The sequence below is a fragment of the Notolepis coatsorum genome (genome assembly GCF_963971535.1).
Source record: "Notolepis coatsorum genome assembly, chromosome: 13".
NCBI lineage: Eukaryota > Metazoa > Chordata > Actinopteri > Aulopiformes > Paralepididae > Notolepis > Notolepis coatsorum.
Genome location: NC_140177.1, coordinates 49,332,071 through 49,352,745, shown reverse-complemented (window position 1 = coordinate 49,352,745; position 20,675 = coordinate 49,332,071). Strand labels below are relative to the sequence as shown.

Here is a 20,675-nt window from a genome sequence, read left to right as displayed (position 1 = left end):
ACAACTCTTTAACTTTCTATAACAACCTTTATGGTTCCTCATTTTGGAGCAAGAGTGCAGCCCACATGTGCCCCGGCAGAATCCCACAATGTTTGGCCGCTCATAACCAGCGAAAGTTGATTGATTGGCCATCAATGGAGACACGCTCCCCGTATGAGAGCAACTCTCGCCGCAGGACTATCGCGTAAACACACTTGGAAGTCAAGGCCAGCAAAATCCCTCGTGTCTCCATACCATCCGTTAGGAAGGCAAAGCCGGATCTCATGTATCTGTGGTCAGACGAGACCGCCGCCACTTCCCCCGTATTGCAAGGCTGCTTCGAAACCACGCCAGTATGTGTGCCTCACTCTCCCTCGCCTTGTTTTTATTTTAAGGGGGGGGGGGGGGGGGGTTGGAATTCACATAACCATGTGGTATGCTTCTGGAGTTTGGGACCTCCAAAAAAAATCGCACTGTTTATCACTCAAATCAACACAAATAAATGGGCCACAGTGAAAACACATTCAACTGGAATGAAAGAACGTTTAAATATTGCCATATCCGAGCACCCCTTTCTTTTTGTCACCCCATACTTATAGGTTCTGCGTCTCCCACGTCTTTTAACAGCGGCCTGTGTTTAACAGAAGTGATAAGTTCTTAATGACTGGGTTGGAGACATGAGAGAGAGAGAGGCTCGTCGGTCTTCTTTAAAACCCTGTTTAGTACGACTTGTCTTCCCGAGTCATAACGGAGAGAGTGCCCCTGTCGCCTGCCAAATCAAATTAATCCAGGCTCTACAATCCTGGTGGTCCCCCCCTCCCTCCTGTGAAAAAGTCCCGATCCGGGGTGGTGAGCAGATGCCGTGCCAACAGGATGTTATAATAGCAGGCTAGTTTTACAAAAGGGACCCGCTCCCATCCAAACAGCACGGCAGTCGAAACAGTAAATAACGTCCGCTTCTAGTTTGCATGTGTTTGACATTCTCCGTGCCAATTTGTCACATGGGAGACCCGTTATGATGGGTGTTGCCTGCTTTCAATGAATGATTTGAGGCAACGACACTTTTTCCTCTATTCGGTGTTAGCAAAACAAGGGGGGGACGGGGGTACCGTCCAAAAGACATGCTTGCTAGGTACATACTCCTGCCACTGGCCTTGATCAAGCCACTGGCGTTAGAGCTGGCCCCGGCGGGCCCTGCACTGTGGCTGCCCACTGTTCCTGGTAGTTAGGGTGGCTCAAAGGCAAAGGACACATTTCTCCACCGGGACAATAAAGTGCAACTTAACTTTAATCACCTACATTCCAGAGACCTACTGTGCCAGTGATGTCATCTCTCGTGACTTCTATTTATAACTGAAGTGAATCAAAAAGCACACAGACAATAAAAGACCTTACAGATATTTCACGTTTAAATAACAGTTTGTTACAATTTCACCAAAATGCACACAGCAATAAAATTACAAAATTACAATATGCAAGTCATTTACAGATAACAGACTTAAAATAAGAATGTTGGGAGATATTGATCTACAGTTAGTTGCTGCTGTCTTCCATTATAGTATTGTTATGCTGAAATAAAGTTACGATAGAGAGACCACAAATGTGTATTATTTTGTGATTCTTTCCCCCCCAAGAGTCCTTGGACTTAGGCTTTACACATTCTCCTCTTTTAACACGAATTATGATGCAGCATTCCCATCATGATGCAATACAAAGCAGGACCAGGGGAGACATGCGACAGCTGAAGCCAAACTGTTTCCAGGGAGTAGTTTTGATGGACACCTGGGGTGGTGGAACTGGAAAAGAGAAGGATTGGCAGAGAAACACTTCTTAAGAAAATAAAACGGAAAATTAAAGTTCAATGGCAGAAATTGGAATAGTAAACGGCTCCATCAAACTCGTATACTATTGGTCTATTCACCACACGTTCACTTAGATGTTTAACACATGCCTATATTTGCGGCAACATTAAACACTTCTTCCATTGGCCATATTCACACAGCTGCCATTTTGCTCAACCTGAGCAAGACATAAGAGCAAAATGGCCACATACCGTAATTCCTCTAATAGTAACCCCGGCTTGTATTTGTTTCAACTGTAGCGGATACCAGGCTTGTATTAGGAGGAGGCATGTATAAGAGAGAGGCCTATATTTCTAATTTTCAAACCGATCATAATGAATAAATCAACATTTTGTGTCAGTTTGAACCCAGTAAAATGTACTGGGTTCATTTATTGAAACCAAGTACTGTATGAAATACGGTAGTAAACAGTGCAATTACAGGTGGTCAAAAAAAGTTAAATAAAGTAAAATAGTGCAATCACAATACTGGTATAATAATAATAATAATAATAATAATAATAATAATAATAATAATAATAATAATAATAATAATAATAATAATAATAATAATAATAATAATAATAATAATAATAACTTCGTTTTATACAATTCTGAGGTAGGCTTACTCTCTTGGTAAACATTAACACCATACCATTATATGGTATTTACTGCACAGCCAGGCCGCGTGAATATTAAAGGCAACCAACTTGTGTTCGGCTTTTCTCTGATTGGCCGCGCCCCCCCGCCCCCACGCGCAGGCAAGCGCAGTCGTCCCACGTCCCAAATGAAATCCAAGGAGCGCGCGCGAGCGGCAGCGCGGGCAACCAACTTGTGGCTGCTGTTCCAACGCACTTGTGTTGGGCTGCGGTAGCAGTGGAGCGCTATGAAATGCGCTGAACTAGAAAGCGTAACGTTATTATGTTTCGCGTTTTTAACAACCAACTACCAGATTCACTCGTGTATAAACAAAGCCCATACAGTTATGAAATGCGCTGAACTAGAAAGCGTAACGTTATTATGTTTCATATTAAAGGCAACCAACTTGTGTTCTGCTTTTCTCTGATTGGCCGCGCCCCCCCGCCCCCACGCGCAGTCGTCCCACGTCCCAAATGAAATCCAAGGAGCGCGCGCGAGCGGCAGCGCGGGCAACCAACTTGTGGCTGCTGTTCCAACGCACTTGTGTTGGGCTGCGGTAGCAGTGGAGCGCTATGAAATGCGCTGAACTAGAAAGCGTAACGTTATTATGTTTCGCGTTTTTAACAACCAACTACCAGATTCACTCGTGTATAAACAAAGCCCATACAGTTATGAAATGCGCTGAACTAGAAAGCGTAACGTTATTATGTTTCGCGTTCCATTGATTAACGCCATTACCTGCTGTGCTGTAGGAAGCAGAGGTACAGTAAGTTACAGTAGGTGTAGGTTACATGTTTAATCAAAGCCCATACAATTTTTTAGATGAATGATTGTGGATATAATATAGAAAACACATCATTATGATATTGTCAGAGGAGAGGCATGACTTCGCGACAGCCATATTAGACACTCACTGTACATCAGTGTGGAACTGTAACGTTATATGTTATATCGCCCGTGGAGGCTGCTGAGCCTGAAGCGCCAGCGGGGCGACGCGGTGGTTTATCCCCGGCTTTTGTGCGCCGCCGCCGGCTTGATACAGCTTCAGCAGCAGCAGCGGCGGTGCTCTGTTGTAGGAAGCCCTTCAATGACAGCGGCGCGCTCTCATATTTTGCGAATGCATAAACTATATCTTAAATTATGGCTATGTGTCTAATATGGCTGTCGCTTATCAATGACTTCGCGACAGCCATATTAGACACATCGCCATAATTTAAGATATAGTTTATGCATTCGCAAATATGAGAGCTCTGTCATTGAAGTGGGTGGTGGCAGCATTACTAACAGTAGCGATTTTTATTGTTTTGTCATGACCAAACATAATCCCAACATAGATAGGAGGTGTACTGTATGTCAAATGTCGGTCATGTGGTGGAATAGTTTAGTACAGTCACACAACAGAACACCGCTGTAGTACAGTCACACAACAGAACACCGCTGGTTCGACCAGCGCTTCTGCCGCGCCGCAAGGGCGTGTGCTAGTGGATTGATTGATTGGCCGTGTGGCCAATCAGAGAAACGCTGAACGAAAAGCTGAACACAAGTTGGTTGCCTTTAATATTCACGCAGCAACAATAACAAAATATACCCGGCTTGTATTAGGAGGCCGGCTTATAATTGCTTAGCTCAACAGCGCACCCGGTCATTAATAGAGACCCGGTTTTTAATTGAATACCGGTTACTATTAGAGGAATTACGGTAGTTTAATTGGTTTAAATTAGGGATGCTCAATATTGGCTTTTTTACCGATACCGATATACCGATATTGTCCAACTCTTAATTTCCGATACCGACCGATATCAACCGATACAGATATATGCAGGGTCCCCCCCCCCCCCCCCCCCCCAAAAAAAACTGAATAATTTCAGGTCATTAACATTACATGGCTGCTTTTTTTTTTTTTTTTTTTTACATATCTCTTGTTGTGGAATTAACACAACATTATGCATTCTTTTGACAATAAATAAAATCAGAATTTGTTCTTACTTGCTTGCCTGGGTAAATAAAGGTTATAGAAATGTACAAAAAAATATTAAAAATAAATCAATTCCGATATCACATTTTAATGCCAATATCGGCCGATAATATCGGACATCCCTAGTTTAAATGTAATCTAATGGGCCGTTCAACACAGTTACCAAATACATTAACACCAGGAAGAAGATGTGACAGGACAACATTTACACATCCCGATGTTAAAAGGATAGCCCCATTTCCTATACAACGATGTGGTCGATTGGTAGAGTCCTGTCTCAGCGCAATCCATGCTGTTCCTCATACTAGGTCCGGCTAGTTAGCCACAAGCAAAGATTCAAGAGTTTATTCATCACATACATACCAGGGCATACAGTGAAACCATTTGCAAAGCCATTGGGGTCGTCTGTACAAGATGACTGAAACTTACACACAAAGTACATTTCAGTTAGCTTCAGTCCGCCTGTATAGACGGGAGCCTTACCCCATTGACTTTGCATTGGTTTGCGGCCACCCAGCCGGAGCCGGTACGAGGAACAGCATGGGTTGTGCTGAGAAAGGACAACATGATCATTGGTGAGCAGGAAATAGGGTTCCACGAATCAGAACTATCCCTTTAATGAAGATTCAATTAGATAAAAATGTATCGTCATTATACAGCACATGTACAGTACAACGAAAATAAGTTTGGCATCCAACCAGAGTGAAAATGTAACAGTAAAGTAAAATAGTAATATACAATGCACAGGTGATTAAACTAGATATAAAATATATAAATTATTACTACTGTGTAATAATGCCAATCAGATGTACTATATAAAGACACTATGGTAGTAAGTTATACTGGCCAGCAGCATAACTAGTAAGAGTAGGTAAGGGATATGTACAGATATAGTATCTACAGATAGCTTCTGTCAATCAATTACATTTCACAAATCCCATGTAGCTCTGCAGTGCCCACCCCCTCTCTGGTACCAGAAGAATTGTACTTATCATTGGGGTTTTATTTGGCCTCTGATGAAAATGATGACCGGTGACCAACAGCGGGTATATCACCGGGATGCTATGTGTGAAATGTTCCAAGACACGACCTGGGTGACTTGCCGATAATAATAGTCAAGCTGGTCAGACTAGAGGTGGTGGCAGAGAGGGGGATGAGAAGGAAGCTGGCTGCTATCCTGGAGAATCCCTCCCACCCCCTCTACGACGAGCTAGTCAAGATGAGAAGCACGTTCAGTCACACTCATACCCCCCCCCCGACACTCAACTAACCGCCTCGGCCAGTCCTTCATACCAGCGGCCATCAGGCTCCACAACAGTGGGCAGGGACTGCTGCCAGACATCCGACTACAACTACTAGGAACCTAAAAGGACAATAAAATACTACCTTATGCATACTGCACCTTATGTGAATACTGTATATTTCAGTTAGTTAGTTAATTATATTGATTTGTTATATTGTTTACACTGCTTGTCTTTACTACCTGTACCTCCCCTCCCCCTCCCCCATGCTGCTATGATGCCTGAATTTCCCCAAGGGGATCAATAAAGGAATATCTTATCTTATCTTAATTTCTTAGATTTATATAGCGCATATAAGAGATGTGTTGCAGACGCCCGACAGATATCTAGCATGTTAAATATCTGGACCCTTTCGGGGACAGGCAATGAGCTACAGCCAATGAGAGCACAAGACATGAGAGAGAGAGAGTGAGACCATTCTGCTGTGGTTGAGTTACATTGACTTTACTAGTGAGGGACCACAAACCGAATGAAGAAGCTCTGTCTTGAAAAGCTGTCAATTTAAAAGCAGACAAATTATGAAACCACCTATTGCAATGTTCGATGACCAATGCCGTGTTATTAGTGTCTCTATTTAGTAGTCATTCATTCATGATTTTAGGGACATTTTAAAAGGGATGGGTGGAGATCTGGGAAAAATAACCAGCCCATTACCAGAGTGTGGTTGACAAGTAGGCTTTGCTCTCCGCTAGCATTTCCTCTCGGAGAAAGAGAGACCGCTAAAACCTCGCCTTGTGTTTTCTCCAGTGCATTCCGCTGACCGAAACAAATACCTCCGTGACCAAAGCCTGTGTCACCCTATGTTTTTCGTGACAGAATGTAGTTAGACAGACTGGTCGGGACTCCTCCTGGTGAAAGATCTTATAGTGTGTAAACCCCCACCGCTGCTCAGTCACATCACATAAAACCACAGCAACTTCACAACCACTTCAAGATCCCCGATTACGAGACAGAGAGTTGTGTTGCACTGATGATTTCTAAAGTTGTGTAGTGTGTAGAGGAGCAGGAAACAACACTGTTTTTGTAGAAATGTGAATGGCGGTTATTAGGGGTGTAACGGTACACAGAAGCCACGGTTCGGTACATACCTCGGTTTTGGGGTCACGGTTCGGTACAACAGGGAAAAAATATTTAGAATTATTATTATTTATAATAATTATTATTATTAAATAGAATTTTCTTTTTAGTGCTGTCAATAGATTTTTTTCTACTTAAGACCGAAGCTTGTAACAGATATTTACTTGAGTCAAATCATGGAATTAATGTAGAATCAACACAAAGAAAGTATATTTAGATTCAAAGACTATTTTAATAGCTTTCTTTAATCTTTGAATACAGTTTATCTCCTGTGAAATACAAATGTTCAACAAAACCATCAACATTGACGCAGCTTTAAAGACCTCTTTCTTATATCCGCGGCTCTAACAGAAATAAAAACAACCCAGGCCTATATGTTAAAGTGCAGATTGGCTTAGTGGACGATAATGTCTTGTATGAACTACCAGTAATATAAATCATATTAACAACAAAAATGTGTTCCGGCATCTTCATGTCAGATGATTTTCAAAAAGGTGCATGAGTCAATGCAAAAGAAGAATAAGCAAAGATACTGCTGGAAGTTCAGAACGTTGAACATTTTTCACTCTATAGATTAATCTAGATAAATTTTTTAACGCTTTAAATTATTTAAATTAATCTCCAAAGTTAAAGCATTAACTTTGACAGCCCTAATTTTTTTTATTAAGTTATACTTAGTTCTACCTAGGCTTGCCGCGGTAGTCAGTCAGTGATAACGGTGTCATTCTTGTGTTCAGGAATCCACTTGAGTAAATTAATTGCCTAGCGCCCCCTCCCCCCACCGGTCCCCTATACTTTCACTTTCACTTCTAGAGTAGATTTTACTTCACGTGAAGCAGAGACATTGTTACACAGCAACGACAGAGGATTTATCAATATGTTGGATTTAGGGCTGACCCCTATTAGTCGATTAGTCGACTAATCGGTCGAAAGGAGCCTTGTCGACCAGCCAACCTCTTAGTCGAATATAATTTTATTTATTTTTTTATCATTCTTTCCAAAAGAAAAGAGGCCTAGAAGCGTGGCTAGCGCTAATGGCGTGCATACCAGAAGCTAACTGCCTATGAAAACAGGCACAGAGGCACTGAAAGAGGATTTCACCCATCTAATGAACACACTAGACTAGACAAATATCAAGATGTATCCATCAGTGGACCAATTTCATGCTTTTGCAGAGGACAAGAAGCCTTCAGTCGACTCCTTCAGACATTAAGCACCCCCACAGCCCAAATGGAATGATACAAAAAAAGATATATATTAAAAAAAATTAAAATTTAATATTATACTTTTTTTTGGTCGACCAATAGTCGACTAACGGCAAATTTTGGCCAATCATAGTCGACCATCCAAATCCTTAGTCGGGGCAGCCCTAGTTGGATTTAAACACCGCAGCTCGACTGGAGAGGAGCTCAGAGTACCAGTCCAGATCAGAAAAAGTATGTTTGCGTTTCTCTCTCTTGAATCAGCTGTGAAGGGAAAGTAGCGCGGAACACGTTGATGTGTGCGCGCGTGTGTGTGTCTGTGCAGAGTGCGTGGTTAATTTGTTATGTCGGCTTGTCATCCTGCCTTTACAAGCTTCAACGTTTTATTCATCATCTAAATGTGGCAATACAAGCTTGATATTCAACGTTAAATGAATGACCTTCTGTGTTAAGACTGGTATTAAGCCAGTAAGGATATTGAGCATACATTTGTCAAATGTGCAAGTGCAACCCTAGTTTCACCTAGTGGTATGATGCGTCGTATTCTTCGTATGGCTAGATGTACCGCACCGTGATGCCCGTACCGTAAATTCGCGGGACGAATACACGTACCGTTACACCCCTAGCGGTTATAGTTTTACGTCTCTAAACGCTAGGATGTCACAAGGTAACAGTAATTCATGTTTTTAACTTTATTAGAATAGTGCCACTGTGAGGCCAAATTACTGTGAACTTCACAGGCCTCCTTGCCATTATAAAAGGAAAACCTTTTTTTTTTTATATTTGGTGCAAATTGGACAGTGCGTTCACAACTAATGCATCACTTCCTGTTTACCACGCGGTCGAAGTGGTCCAGTCATATGGTTTGGCCTATCAATTATCTAAATTACACATTTACAGATGTGAGTCCTTGGATTACACACATCAAGTTTGGTGGGAATCAGGTGAACAGGCAAGGGGGAGTAGGACACATTTTTAATTACAGAAAATCCAATATGGCGGTCTTCATAAGTCCATATCGCTGCTGTCGGGACAAAACCTCATAACTCCATTTTTTGAATTTTTTTTTATTATATAAATCAACTCCGTAGATCATCCTCCATATGTGTGTGTGGGTTTTACAAAGTTTAAACAATGGGAAAGCATTAAACCGATCATCTGTCTAAACCTCCTAACTCTATTCACCCTCAAATCTGTGTTAGTTTTTTTCATCTGCTGAAAAGTTGGGTTTTTGGAGTTATGAGGTTTTGTCCCGACAGCAGCGATATGACAAATGTGTTGTCCATGAGTAGATGCATCTCTGGATATCTGTTTCATGACTGTATGACTAATGGGTCAGGAGATAATCATTTGAGAGTTTTACGTTTGGCCTGATTGTGGCGCTAGAGGAAAGGTCACGGGGGTCACCAAAATCAATAAGGTTCTTCCTTTAGGAGTCATGAATGTGCACTACAAATTTGAAAAGATATGAAAGCAAGCTATTCGAGTTATCGCGTTCAAACCTAGGATCTGCTGTAGCGCTCGGGGTGAATTCAAAATATCCCTGACACTGTTCGATTCGCTAATCTTAACATTACTGAAAGGCTACAGCCACGGAGAAAATGGGAGAAATACTTCCGGAACAATAGAGGGGGGGGGGGGGGGGGGGGTCAGGCACTGCTATGTTGGACGCCGCTTTGTGAGGAGAAGAAAATAGAAACTTACAGTGCATTTCTGAGTAGTTGACACAAGTCTGGTGGACTGAGCTACAGAAGTCTCTTCATGCGGCAGGTGTGCTTGTCTATGTCCATGGTGGCCCGGTCGGTGGAGCTGGTCAGGACGTCCAGAGCCTCGTCGTGGCGCTCCAGCTCAGTCTCCGCCTCCAGTGCCAAGTTCTTGAGTTGCATCAGCATCTGGGTCCAGACACACACAAAATGTACAGTACAGGCCATAATTAGCTAAATTAAATACACGCTGGCCCCCTTACCAAATTTGGACCAGCGAAGCAGAGGCAATGGATGAGAGAGGAAACTGGAGCTGAGAATGTATGGACAATGGGGATCTGAGAGAGGGTGGAGGTGTAGAGATGGGGTCAGTGAGTTAAGCAAGGGAGTTGAGTCAGTGGAAAAGAGGAGCTGGGAAGAGTGATTCTTTATTCGATTCACAGCTCTCGCTCTTTCTCCCTGCCTTGGCCAAGAGAGAAAGAGAGAGAGAGGCTGAGCATCTGTTAAATGGCTGCAGATGAGATGGCAACATTACAATTCAACACACAGCCGTTCACCGTGACACAATCACAGCTACTCATGTGACAACAAGCCTATGATACTTGATGCGCGAGGTAAAGGGAGGTCTTGGCTCGTCTCCTGAGGTCATTGATAGCGGCAGCCAGTCGGTGACACTTTGCTTTCGACTTTCCACGTGTTCTGGGAATTCTGCAATTCCATCTCTGCGCTCCGACAACTGTGTATGTTATGGTCGATGGAACAACTTAAATAAACCATGATGTGCCAAGCAAAACCTAATAAACACTCACTCCGAACCCCACCACCGTGGTTTCTAAACTAATATTATGTTATCCTACACATGCTCACACACACACACATTATGTCAGTACTCGCTGGCCAGTAAACGTGGACGTTGCAACAGAGCACAGGAACAGCTCCAGACACTAGTTAGACAACAGATAGTATTTCAACACAACCTAAGAAGTCAAGCTAGAGTAATATGACTTAATCACACTGCACGGTTACAGTAATTCCAACAAGGAGTCCTGGTGGTGTCATAGAATAAATAATGAAATTACTATTTTTAGGCACTGCTTATACCACAGTTAGAGGACTTAAGTCATGCAGAAACCCCCAATATTAACATTTATTTAGAATGGGGGGTGGTGTGTGTGTGTGTGGGGGGATCATACCTGTGAGGTAAGCTATTTCTAAGAACTTTGAATTAATACAGAAAATAACATAAAACACATTTTGGCGATTTCAAGGAACAAGGATGATGAATTTTCAACTTCAAATGATAATAATACGCAATTGGATATCGTTGGACAAAGGGGGCTATTTGCTAAAACCCTTAGCTGGACATTAAGCTTAGAAAGCTTCTCGACAAGTTGCCCCACTGTAGGTCCTAATCTTGACCTGAATTACATTAAGAATAGGGTGTGTCCAAAAGTGTACCATTTAGTAAAAAATTGGTAGCCTTTCAAGTTTGAGGAACCATTATAACTTATCAGTGGCTTATTGTCTGCCGCTGATAAGAGAAACAATAGACAATCACAACTCCATAAGTGACCTAGGACTATTTGTCAGTGCTATGACGAACTTGTCTGAAAAATTATTACATAGAGAAAATGATAACGAATTACACAAAGATAAAAACAAAATGTTGACACGGCTATGATGTACAATAATTAACTAGATATTGACTATCGAGTGCTCACAATGGGCCTCATTCATGAAGCGATACTGTATAAGAACAGATTTCGTTCTTAACTACATTTAGTCATTTAGCTTTAGCTGACGCTTTTATCCAAAGCGACTTACAAGTTCTGTACGACAAGCCATCAGGAAGGGCACAACTCTATCAGCTGAGCAACAATGTTCATCAAAGTGTTGAGTGCTACAGTGTAGGTTAGTTTATTAGGACAAGTGCATGACAGAGTACGGTTAGTTAGGGTTAGATTTTTTTAAATTTTTTATTCAGATAATGGTTGAAGAAGTGCGTCTTTAGTCGACGGCGAAAGATTGGACGTGTTTCGGCTGTCCTAACTGGGGTGGGTAGTTCATTCCACCATTGTGGGGCAAGGACTGAGAATAGGCGACTTCTCTTTGATGACCCTCCCGGAGCTTGGATAGGAGTAGGTCTGAGGCGGCCAGAAGATGCAGAGCGTAGGGGTCTTGAGGGTGTGTAGTTAGAGACCATTGACCGGAGGTAGGCGGGAGCGGTTCCCTTTGCCGCATGGTATGCTAGGTCGAGGGCCTTGAAGCGGATTCGTGCAGCAATGGGAAGCCAGTGCAGGTCCCTAAGAAGTGGGGTGACATGGGCCGACTTCGGTAAATTTGAGATCAGGCGGGCCGATGCGTTCTGAATGAGTTGAACGCAGCAGCGTTCTTATTTTGTTCTTACCTGGGATTCAGCAATGTTTTCTTATTGTTGCTTTTCTCTCAGGCAAGACCAAATTCTAAGAGTGGTCGAGAGCACTCTTACCCAGATAAGAAACTCTTACCCAGATGAGACACATTTAAAAAAGCCTACCATTCATAATAATAATAATACATATGATTTATATAGTGCTTTTCCTAATTCTCAAAGACACTTTACAAAACAAACAATATAATACAATACAGTTTTAGTAGATAAAATAAAAATATATAAAATGGTGAGAGAGGAAGGAGTTTATGGGTTGAAAGCAAACCATTGGCCAATTGCCCCCAAATACAGTACCCCCAAATACGACTTTATAAACCCAGAACTTTTCAATAATAATTATTATTATAACTTATTGCGTGCGTTCTGCTTCTGAAATGGATTATATATTGCTGTTAGAACAGTTAGATGCTGGCTGCCCAGGCCGTACGCATAGGAGGGAAAGAACAGATGGTGGAGGTAAACGGTATCCTATCCCCCCCCCCCCCCTCACAGTGAGCTGTGGTGTTCCACAAGGAAGCATACTAGGACCGCTACTGTTCCTAATTTATGCAAATGACATGTCGTCAGCTTGTGACTGCAACTTGTTCTTGTTCGTGGACGACTCAGCCCTGCTGGTCTCTGACAAGAACAAGTTACAGGTTGAAAAATCCCTCAGCTCAGAACTCGGCAGAATCGCCACCTGGCTCGCTGATAACAAACTATCATTACACCTGGGTAAAACAGAGTCCATTCTCTTCGGATCAAATAACAAACTGAGCAAGACCGACGGCTTCTCAGTTACAGTGGTTGACAATATTGTCACAAGGAAAGATGAAATTACATACCTAGGTTCCATCCTAGAGGCAAATCTTTCCTGTGACAAAATGGCATCCAATGTACCGGTAATAAAAAAAGCCAACCAACGAACTAGATTCTTGTACCGGATCTCCTCTCTGGTAAACAAGAATACCCTGAAGACTCTGGCAGGAGCACTCATTCAAGGGTACTACGACTATGCTTGCACCTCATGGTACCAAAGCACCTCAAAGGCGCTAAAAACAAGATTACAAACATCACAAAACAAACTGGTCAGACTACTACTTGACCTTACTCCTAGAACCCACCTCACCCCTGCCCACTTTGACTACCTAGGATGGCTTAGAGTAGAAGACAGAGTACAGCAACTTGCAATGGGCCTGGTCTACAAGATACACTACACGACTAAGGTACCCATGTACATGTCAAAATACTTCACAAAAGGTCAGTGAATACCACGACCACAACACCAGAGGGAGCTCCACAAATCATGTTAAACCCAGATTCGGCTCAAACAAGGGACTAAACACGTTTCACAATTATGCCACATCAATGTGGAACGCCCTACCCAAAGCTGTAAAGGAATTTGATTTGATTTGATTAGGGATCCCCATTAGCTGGTGCGATAGCAACCAGCTAGTCTTCCTGGGGTCCACACACAAAAAAACATACAAAAACAATCACTATTGCAAAAAACAAAATTATTAAAAGTCAGTACACACAATGCATAATGAACCTACTGTAACAATTAATATAGCTAAAATTACATTAGTGTAAAACAAAAACAAAAAATTACTTTACAGTGTTAAAAACAATTTAAAAACTATTTAAGATTCTTTTTAAAAGTGAATCTACTGTAAATGCAGCAGAGGTTCCGAGGCAGGCCATTCCACAGAGTTAATGCTCTAAAAATAAAAGATCTCCCCAAAGCGCTGGTTCTAGGACCTGGCAATTCAAGCTGCCCACTACTGGAACCTCTAGTGTAATGCTCGTGCACAGTATTACTAAAAACAATCTGATTATGTATAAAAACAGGAGTTTTACTGCTCATGACCAACTTGAACAGCACAAGTATATTAAAAGACAATCTATTTTCAACGTTAAGCCAAGAGGCGGGCATGCATACGGCTCACATTAGACCTTAGTGAGCAGCCCAGTACCAACCGTGCTGCCCTGTTCTGGACCACCTGGAGCTTCCTGAGGTCACCACTGGCAGCAGATGACCACATCGCAGAGCAATAGTCAAGATGACATAAAACTAAACTTTGCACTATCTGACATAAAAGGGGACGGGCAACAAAAGAAGCACATTTCCTGGAAATACCAATTGCTCTTCCCATTTTTAAAACAATATAATTAATATGCTGAGACCAAGACAGAGTGCAATCCAGCATCACTCCAATTAGTTTAGTACTTTCAACTTGTTGAACTGCTGAATTACACAAGTTTAAATTAAGCTTTGGATTTGTAGATAACCTGTGCCTTCTTGTTCCCAGCACAATACATTTAGTCTTGGAGATATTAAGGACAAGTCTATTACATACTACCCAGTCATGCACAACTTTAAGTTCTCTACTCAAAACTTCATTAAGTACATTGCATGATGGTGCAGCGTAATACAATGTTGAATAATCTGCATAAAGAACTGTTGTAGCACATTTGGTAGCCCAAGATAGGTCATTAGTAAATACAGAGAAGAGCAAAGGTCCTAGGCAACTTCCTTGCGGCACGCCACACTCTAGACCTCTGCTACTGGACAGGCTGCCATTTAGATACACCTTCTGTGATCTAGAGGACAAATAACTTAGTATCCACTTTAAAGCAGAAGAGTTAAAACCATAACATTTAAGTTTATCAACCAGTAGAGAATGGTCCAGCACATCAAATGCAGCACTAAAATCTAACAGCACAGCTCCCACCAACATAGATTTATCTATAGCTTTAAGCCAGTCATCAGTCATCTGTATCAAGGCAGTAGAAGTAGAGTGACCAGCTCTATAGGCATGTTGAGAATCTGTTGCAAGCTTGTTTGAAACAAAATATATATATTTATTTTTTATTTTTTTTTAAACATAACATACAATTAGATATACAAGCATTAATTAACAGTACACATCCAATGAAATCACCATTTATAAAAAATGTAGCATACGAGATATACACCTAATACTTGCTATCTAATACCCTGCATACATATGCTCTCGCTCGCTCCCCCCCCCCCGGACCCCCACTTGGATAATCCATCCATTATCATTCACTCCTAACCAGGCACTACTATTCATATGCTAGCTTTTATTCTCTCCACCACTTCTAACCACATTGCAATTTTGGTTTCACTGACACCTAGAGTTCTTGCTGTAGATATTTCTAGATAAATCACATCGAGATATGTAAGAACCCAAACCTTCCGACACATTTTTTCCAGTTGAAACCATCTTGATGCCATCAGCTTTTTAGCCGCTGTGATACCAGATAAAACGAATCTCTTTAGCTGTATAGGGACTGCAAACTCAAAAACATCATTCAACAGCAATACAGAGGGGTGTACAGGTATATTCAGAATTAAGAAATTTGATAATTGCTGGGACACTTCTTTCCAGAATATCTTAACTGGTGGGCAATCCCAGTACATGTGCATAAATGTACCCTCATCCCCATTTGTACATAAGGAGCATCTGGAGTCTTGTTTAAGTTTCAAGTTTCTTTAATATTTGTCATACAGAAGTACAGAATACTTTTATACAAAATGCTTCTTACTGTTACTCTCCAGAGACTGTGCAAGACAAGATAAGTATGAAATAAAATAACATAGTAAAATTAGAAGTAAAAAAATGAGGTCACAGTGTTCAGTTTAGACATATGTACAATGTTCGATGCAGAATAGACGTAGTTACCATACAATATACAATACTGTGCAGTGTACTAATATACAATACTATATAGTGCAAGGCAGAAATGGGACGAGGTGCAATTTAGGTACAATTCACAGTAGGTGTACGAGTTGTAGTGCAAATCCTTTATCAATAAATATAAGTCCCATTCTGTTCAATCTTATAGGAGTCAGGTATGTCCTATGAATATAGTTGAGATTAATTTGTTGATGGTCCGGGTTACGTGACGCAAGTCGAACGTTTGCCCAGGCTTCTTGCCAATCAAAATTTATTTCCAGGTCTGGTATATCCCTCCTCCAGACTGAGTCTAGGGGGAGGATTCCATATGAGGACGTTAGTAATTGATGATAAAAATCTGATACAAAACCTCTCGATGTTTCTCTTTCATAGAAGAATTTGTGGTATCTGTGGTGTTCAATTGGTATCCTTAATGGGACTCCATGAGCCTTCAAACATACCAATAACTGTGCGTAAAAATAATATGTGGAACTGGTGAGATTACATTTTTTATGTATGTCTTCATATCTACAAAAACCCTGTTTGTTGAAAACATCTCCTAATGTGTGTATGCCCTGCTTTTCCCATTTAGGGTATCTTATAGGTCGTTTTCCAATCAGGAGTGCATTGTTATTGAATAGGGGAGTATGACTATGCCATTTATGTGGGTTCGAATATTTTTTTTGTGTTTCACGCCATATCCGGATCGCATGAGTAATAATGGGGCCAAATTTCAATTCGCATTGCTTAATTGATAATTTGGTGTATACTATGTTCTGCAGTCTATGTGGTGCTACTATATTTACTTCAAATTTTCTCCAGGATACTGATGCTTGGGAATCAAGCCAGGTTGTCAGTGGTCTTAAAGTGTACGCCTTAAAATAGTGGTAGAAATCTGGAAATGCCATACCTCCGTCGGCTTTGTTTCTCTGTGCGGTGGATCTTTTTATACGTGGAGGTTTGTTATTCCAAATAAATGTGTATGCGGTAGAGTGTAATTTTTTCCAGTAACCATCTGGAGGGGGTAACGGTAGCATTGAGCTAATGAAGTTGATTCTAGGTAGGACATCCATCTTAACTATTGATACCCGTGCCTGTACTGAGTTTTTAAGTTTTGACCACCTGTCAAAGTCGTATTTGATCTTATCTTGGATTTTTATGTAATTGTACTTCACCGTTTGGCTTATAGTAGGGGATACTTCAACTCCCAAACATCTGAAGTGTTTAACCATTGGTATTTCTTCTGGAAGGAATATATTTTTTGCAGGGGCATTAAGTGGAAGGAAAGCCGACTTTGGCCAATTTATCCTAAATCCTGATAGATTGCCAAAGTCATCAATCAGCACCTTATAAAAGGATTAGAATAAAAAAGATTAATCCCTTGGTTCACACCTGAATTATCTGCCTTGCTTAAGGAGAGAGATAGAGCCTGGTCACTTGCCAGACGCTCTGGTGATCAGTCACACTGGGCAGCATTTAGACGGCTTAGAAATAAATGTACAGCATCTGTGAGAACGGCTAAAGTTGAGTATCACTTAGAACTAGTAACCAGCTCCTACTCAGATCCTGCTAAATTTAGGAAGGCGGTGAATTTAAATAAGACCAGAACCACAATTTCCCTCCCTACAGAGATTAGAAAGGGTGAATCCTTGATCTCGGAACAAAAAGAGGTCTGTTTAGCCATAAACCAACATTTTATCGAAGCTGGTCATCTATTTGAGAATAGCCATGTAGGGCCACCAGGTGGACAGGAGCAGGAGCCCTGTACATTCCCTGTGCAGATAGGAAATTATTTTCAGTTTCATTTACAACCCTTGTCTGTAAACTCTGTTCTTGAGGCACTTCAAGCCATTGATACCAGGAAATCAACTGGAGAGGATGGGTTGGATCCTTTTTTCCTTAAACTAGCTGCACCATTGGTTTCAAAGCCAATAACACACATATTTAATCTTTCACTACTAACAGGTGTGGTTCCTGTTGCCTGGAAAACAGCCCATGTGACCCCCTTGCATAAAGGGGGGGATAAAAGTGACCTAAATAATTACAGACCAATCTCCAAGTTATCCTGTCTAGCAAAAATCCTGGAGTCATTGGTAAACAACCAACTTAAAACATTCATCACAAAACACTATATTAAACCCACACCAATCTGGTTTTAGAGAAAACCACAGTACAATCTCTGCGGCTACTGTAGTTATAAATGACATTGTATCAGCCCTTGACAAAGGAAAGCATTGTGCTGCCCTGTTTGTAGATTTGTCTAAGGCATTTGATACTGTTGACCACCTTCTCCTCTTACAAAGATTGCAGAGTGTTGGCTTTGATACAGGTTGGTTTCAAAACTATTTAACAGAAAGATTTCAGTGTGTGAAAATGGGAAATGCCCAATCAGAGCTTCTACCCATCACAAAAGGTGTTCCACAGGGATCAATCCTCGGCCCGGTCTTATTTACCATTTATATTAATAATATTGTCTCATCTCTGAGCAGCTGTCAAAGCCACCTTTACACGGATGACACAGTTCTCTGCTGATTCTGTGCAACTGGCCACTAAATATTTACAACTCTCCTTTGACGCCCTGCAAGATGCACTTATTAGTCTAAAATTGGTGCTTAATGCCAGTAAAACTAAATTCATGTTGTTTTCCAAAGCCAAAAATATTGTTTATAGTGACTTGCATATATCGACTCTGAACAGTTCTGATATCGAGAGAGTTTCAGAATACAAATACCTTGGTATTTGGATTGATGAAGGACTTGCATTTAAATATCATGTGGGCGTTCTCGCCAGTAAATTACGGAAAAAGAATGGCTTTTTGTATAGAAATAGAGCCAACTTCCCTATGATTAGTAGAAAGAGAGTTGTTGAAGCAGTGTTCCTATCTGTTTTGGATTACGGAGATGTGATTTATAGACATGCAGCGGCTTCCACTCTTAAGCCCTTAGACTCTGTTTATCATTCAGCCATTAGATTTATCACCAGTGATAGTTATGGTACTCACCATTGTATCCTATATAATAAGGTCGGGTGGGCCTCTCTGGCAGAGAGACGTAAGTTGCATTGCAATCTTTTTATCTATAAAGCCATAATTAGAGATTGTCCAAATTATATTAGTTCTTTATTGGAATGGACCACTGGACCCTGTCATACACGATCCAGTTCTTGGCTTACACTTAAGAGTGCCTAGAGTTTGTACTGAACTTGGTAGATCTGCTTTTGGCTTTTTTGCCCCTACATCATGGAATACCCTGCAGGAAACACTGAAACTAGACACTCTAGTGTCTATGGGTCGGTTTAGAACCTTAATGACCAATCAGGTCACCACAATATGTACAGGGTATCTGCAGGTTTAGCCCAGTCATATTTAATGCTTTTTAAGACTTTTTAATGCCACTCAGAATTAAATTTAATACCAATTTCACAATAACAAAATGACAAAAATCATGCAATGACACCAATTAGTTTAAGTTTAGGGACACATTGGTCCAAAGATGTTTATTAAAACATAACTTGGAAACTTAAAAATCTTGAACTTAAAGGAGTAACTGGATTGGATGAATTTCAACAAAGGGGTGACCAGACATAAATAGCAAATATAACAAAATATACCAGGGGCCAAGCAGCAAGTGCAACAGCCACTGTCAGAACACATAACTATTACCACCCTCCCCAGGGTATCAAAAAAGTCAACCAACAAACAAGATTCTTGTGCCGGATCTCCTCTCTGGTAAACAAGAATAGTAATACCCTGAAGACTCTAACAGGAGCACTCATTGAAGGGTACTACGACTATGCTTGCACCTCATGGTACCAAAGCACCTCAAAGGCCCTAAAAACAAGATTACAAACATCACAAAACAAACTGGTCAGACTACTGCTTAACCTCACTCCTAAAACCCACTTTACCCCTGCCCACATTCAAAACCGCTCTTAAAGAGCACCTACGGGAGGCTGCAATTAGAAACTGGGCACCGTAAATGTCCAAACCCCCCTCACCCCCCCTCCTAATGTACAGTCTCCTCCCCATCATATGTATATATTTTCTGTTAGGATCTCTGGGTAACAGTACTGTATATTTGCATATCGTATATGTCACAATTGTAACACTACAGTACTATATAGTATACCTGTATGTCATGTATGTCCCTATGCCATAAATGTCATGATGTCATGTATGTTGAGTATGTCATAAATGTCATGTCACTATAATTGAAAATGGGGGACCCTGATGTAAACAAGACACGTCTTTCTCTGGTCTGCATCCCCTTAACAATTGTGTGTATTGAGCCGTACTGTATTGTACCCATTCTGCAATCTGTTAAATAAAGTTTTCATTCATTCATCCAGTTGTTTTGTTTTTGTGGTTTTTGTTGAATGAATACTTTGTTTAACAGATTGCAGAATGGGTACAATACAGTACGGCTCAATACACACAATTGTTAAGGGGATGCAGACCAGAGAAAGACGTTTGTCTTGTTTACATCAGGGTCCCCCATTTTCAATTCATAGTGACATTTATGACATACTCAACATACATGCCATTTATGGCATAGGGACATACAGGTATATAGTACTGTACCGTTACATTTGTGACATATACGATATGCAAATATACAGTACTGTTACCCATAGATCCTAACATACATGGGAGGATACTGTACGTCATTAGGAGGGGGTGGGTGGGTGGGAGGAAAAAATACATAGTGGGTGAAGATCTCATCGAACATAAACACAAACGTGTCCTTGTTTACATCCGTGAATAGATTATTTTCAAGTTAAGACCTCAGCTTCAAGCTTTGGCGTGGAGCCGAATGTTATCCGGACTTCTGTTGGTGCAGATGTTAT

The 20,675-nt window shown here is 41.1% G+C and overlaps 1 protein-coding gene across 1 annotated transcript in view; it reads right to left on the bottom strand.

Moving 5' to 3' along the window:
• Window positions 1-1,366: 1,366 nt before the first annotated feature.
• snap47 (synaptosome associated protein 47) overlaps window positions 1,367-20,675 on the bottom strand; it is a 29,114-nt gene continuing 9,805 nt past the window's right edge. Inside the window, exons 5-6 of the mRNA XM_084327551.1 lie at window positions 9,718-9,905; window positions 1,367-1,775 (exon numbers count right to left, since the gene is read on the bottom strand). Of these exons, the coding sequence (XP_084183677.1) occupies window positions 9,759-9,905 (147 nt within the window). The 3' untranslated portion in view covers window positions 1,367-1,775; window positions 9,718-9,758. The remainder of the gene's footprint in view (window positions 1,776-9,717; window positions 9,906-20,675) is intronic.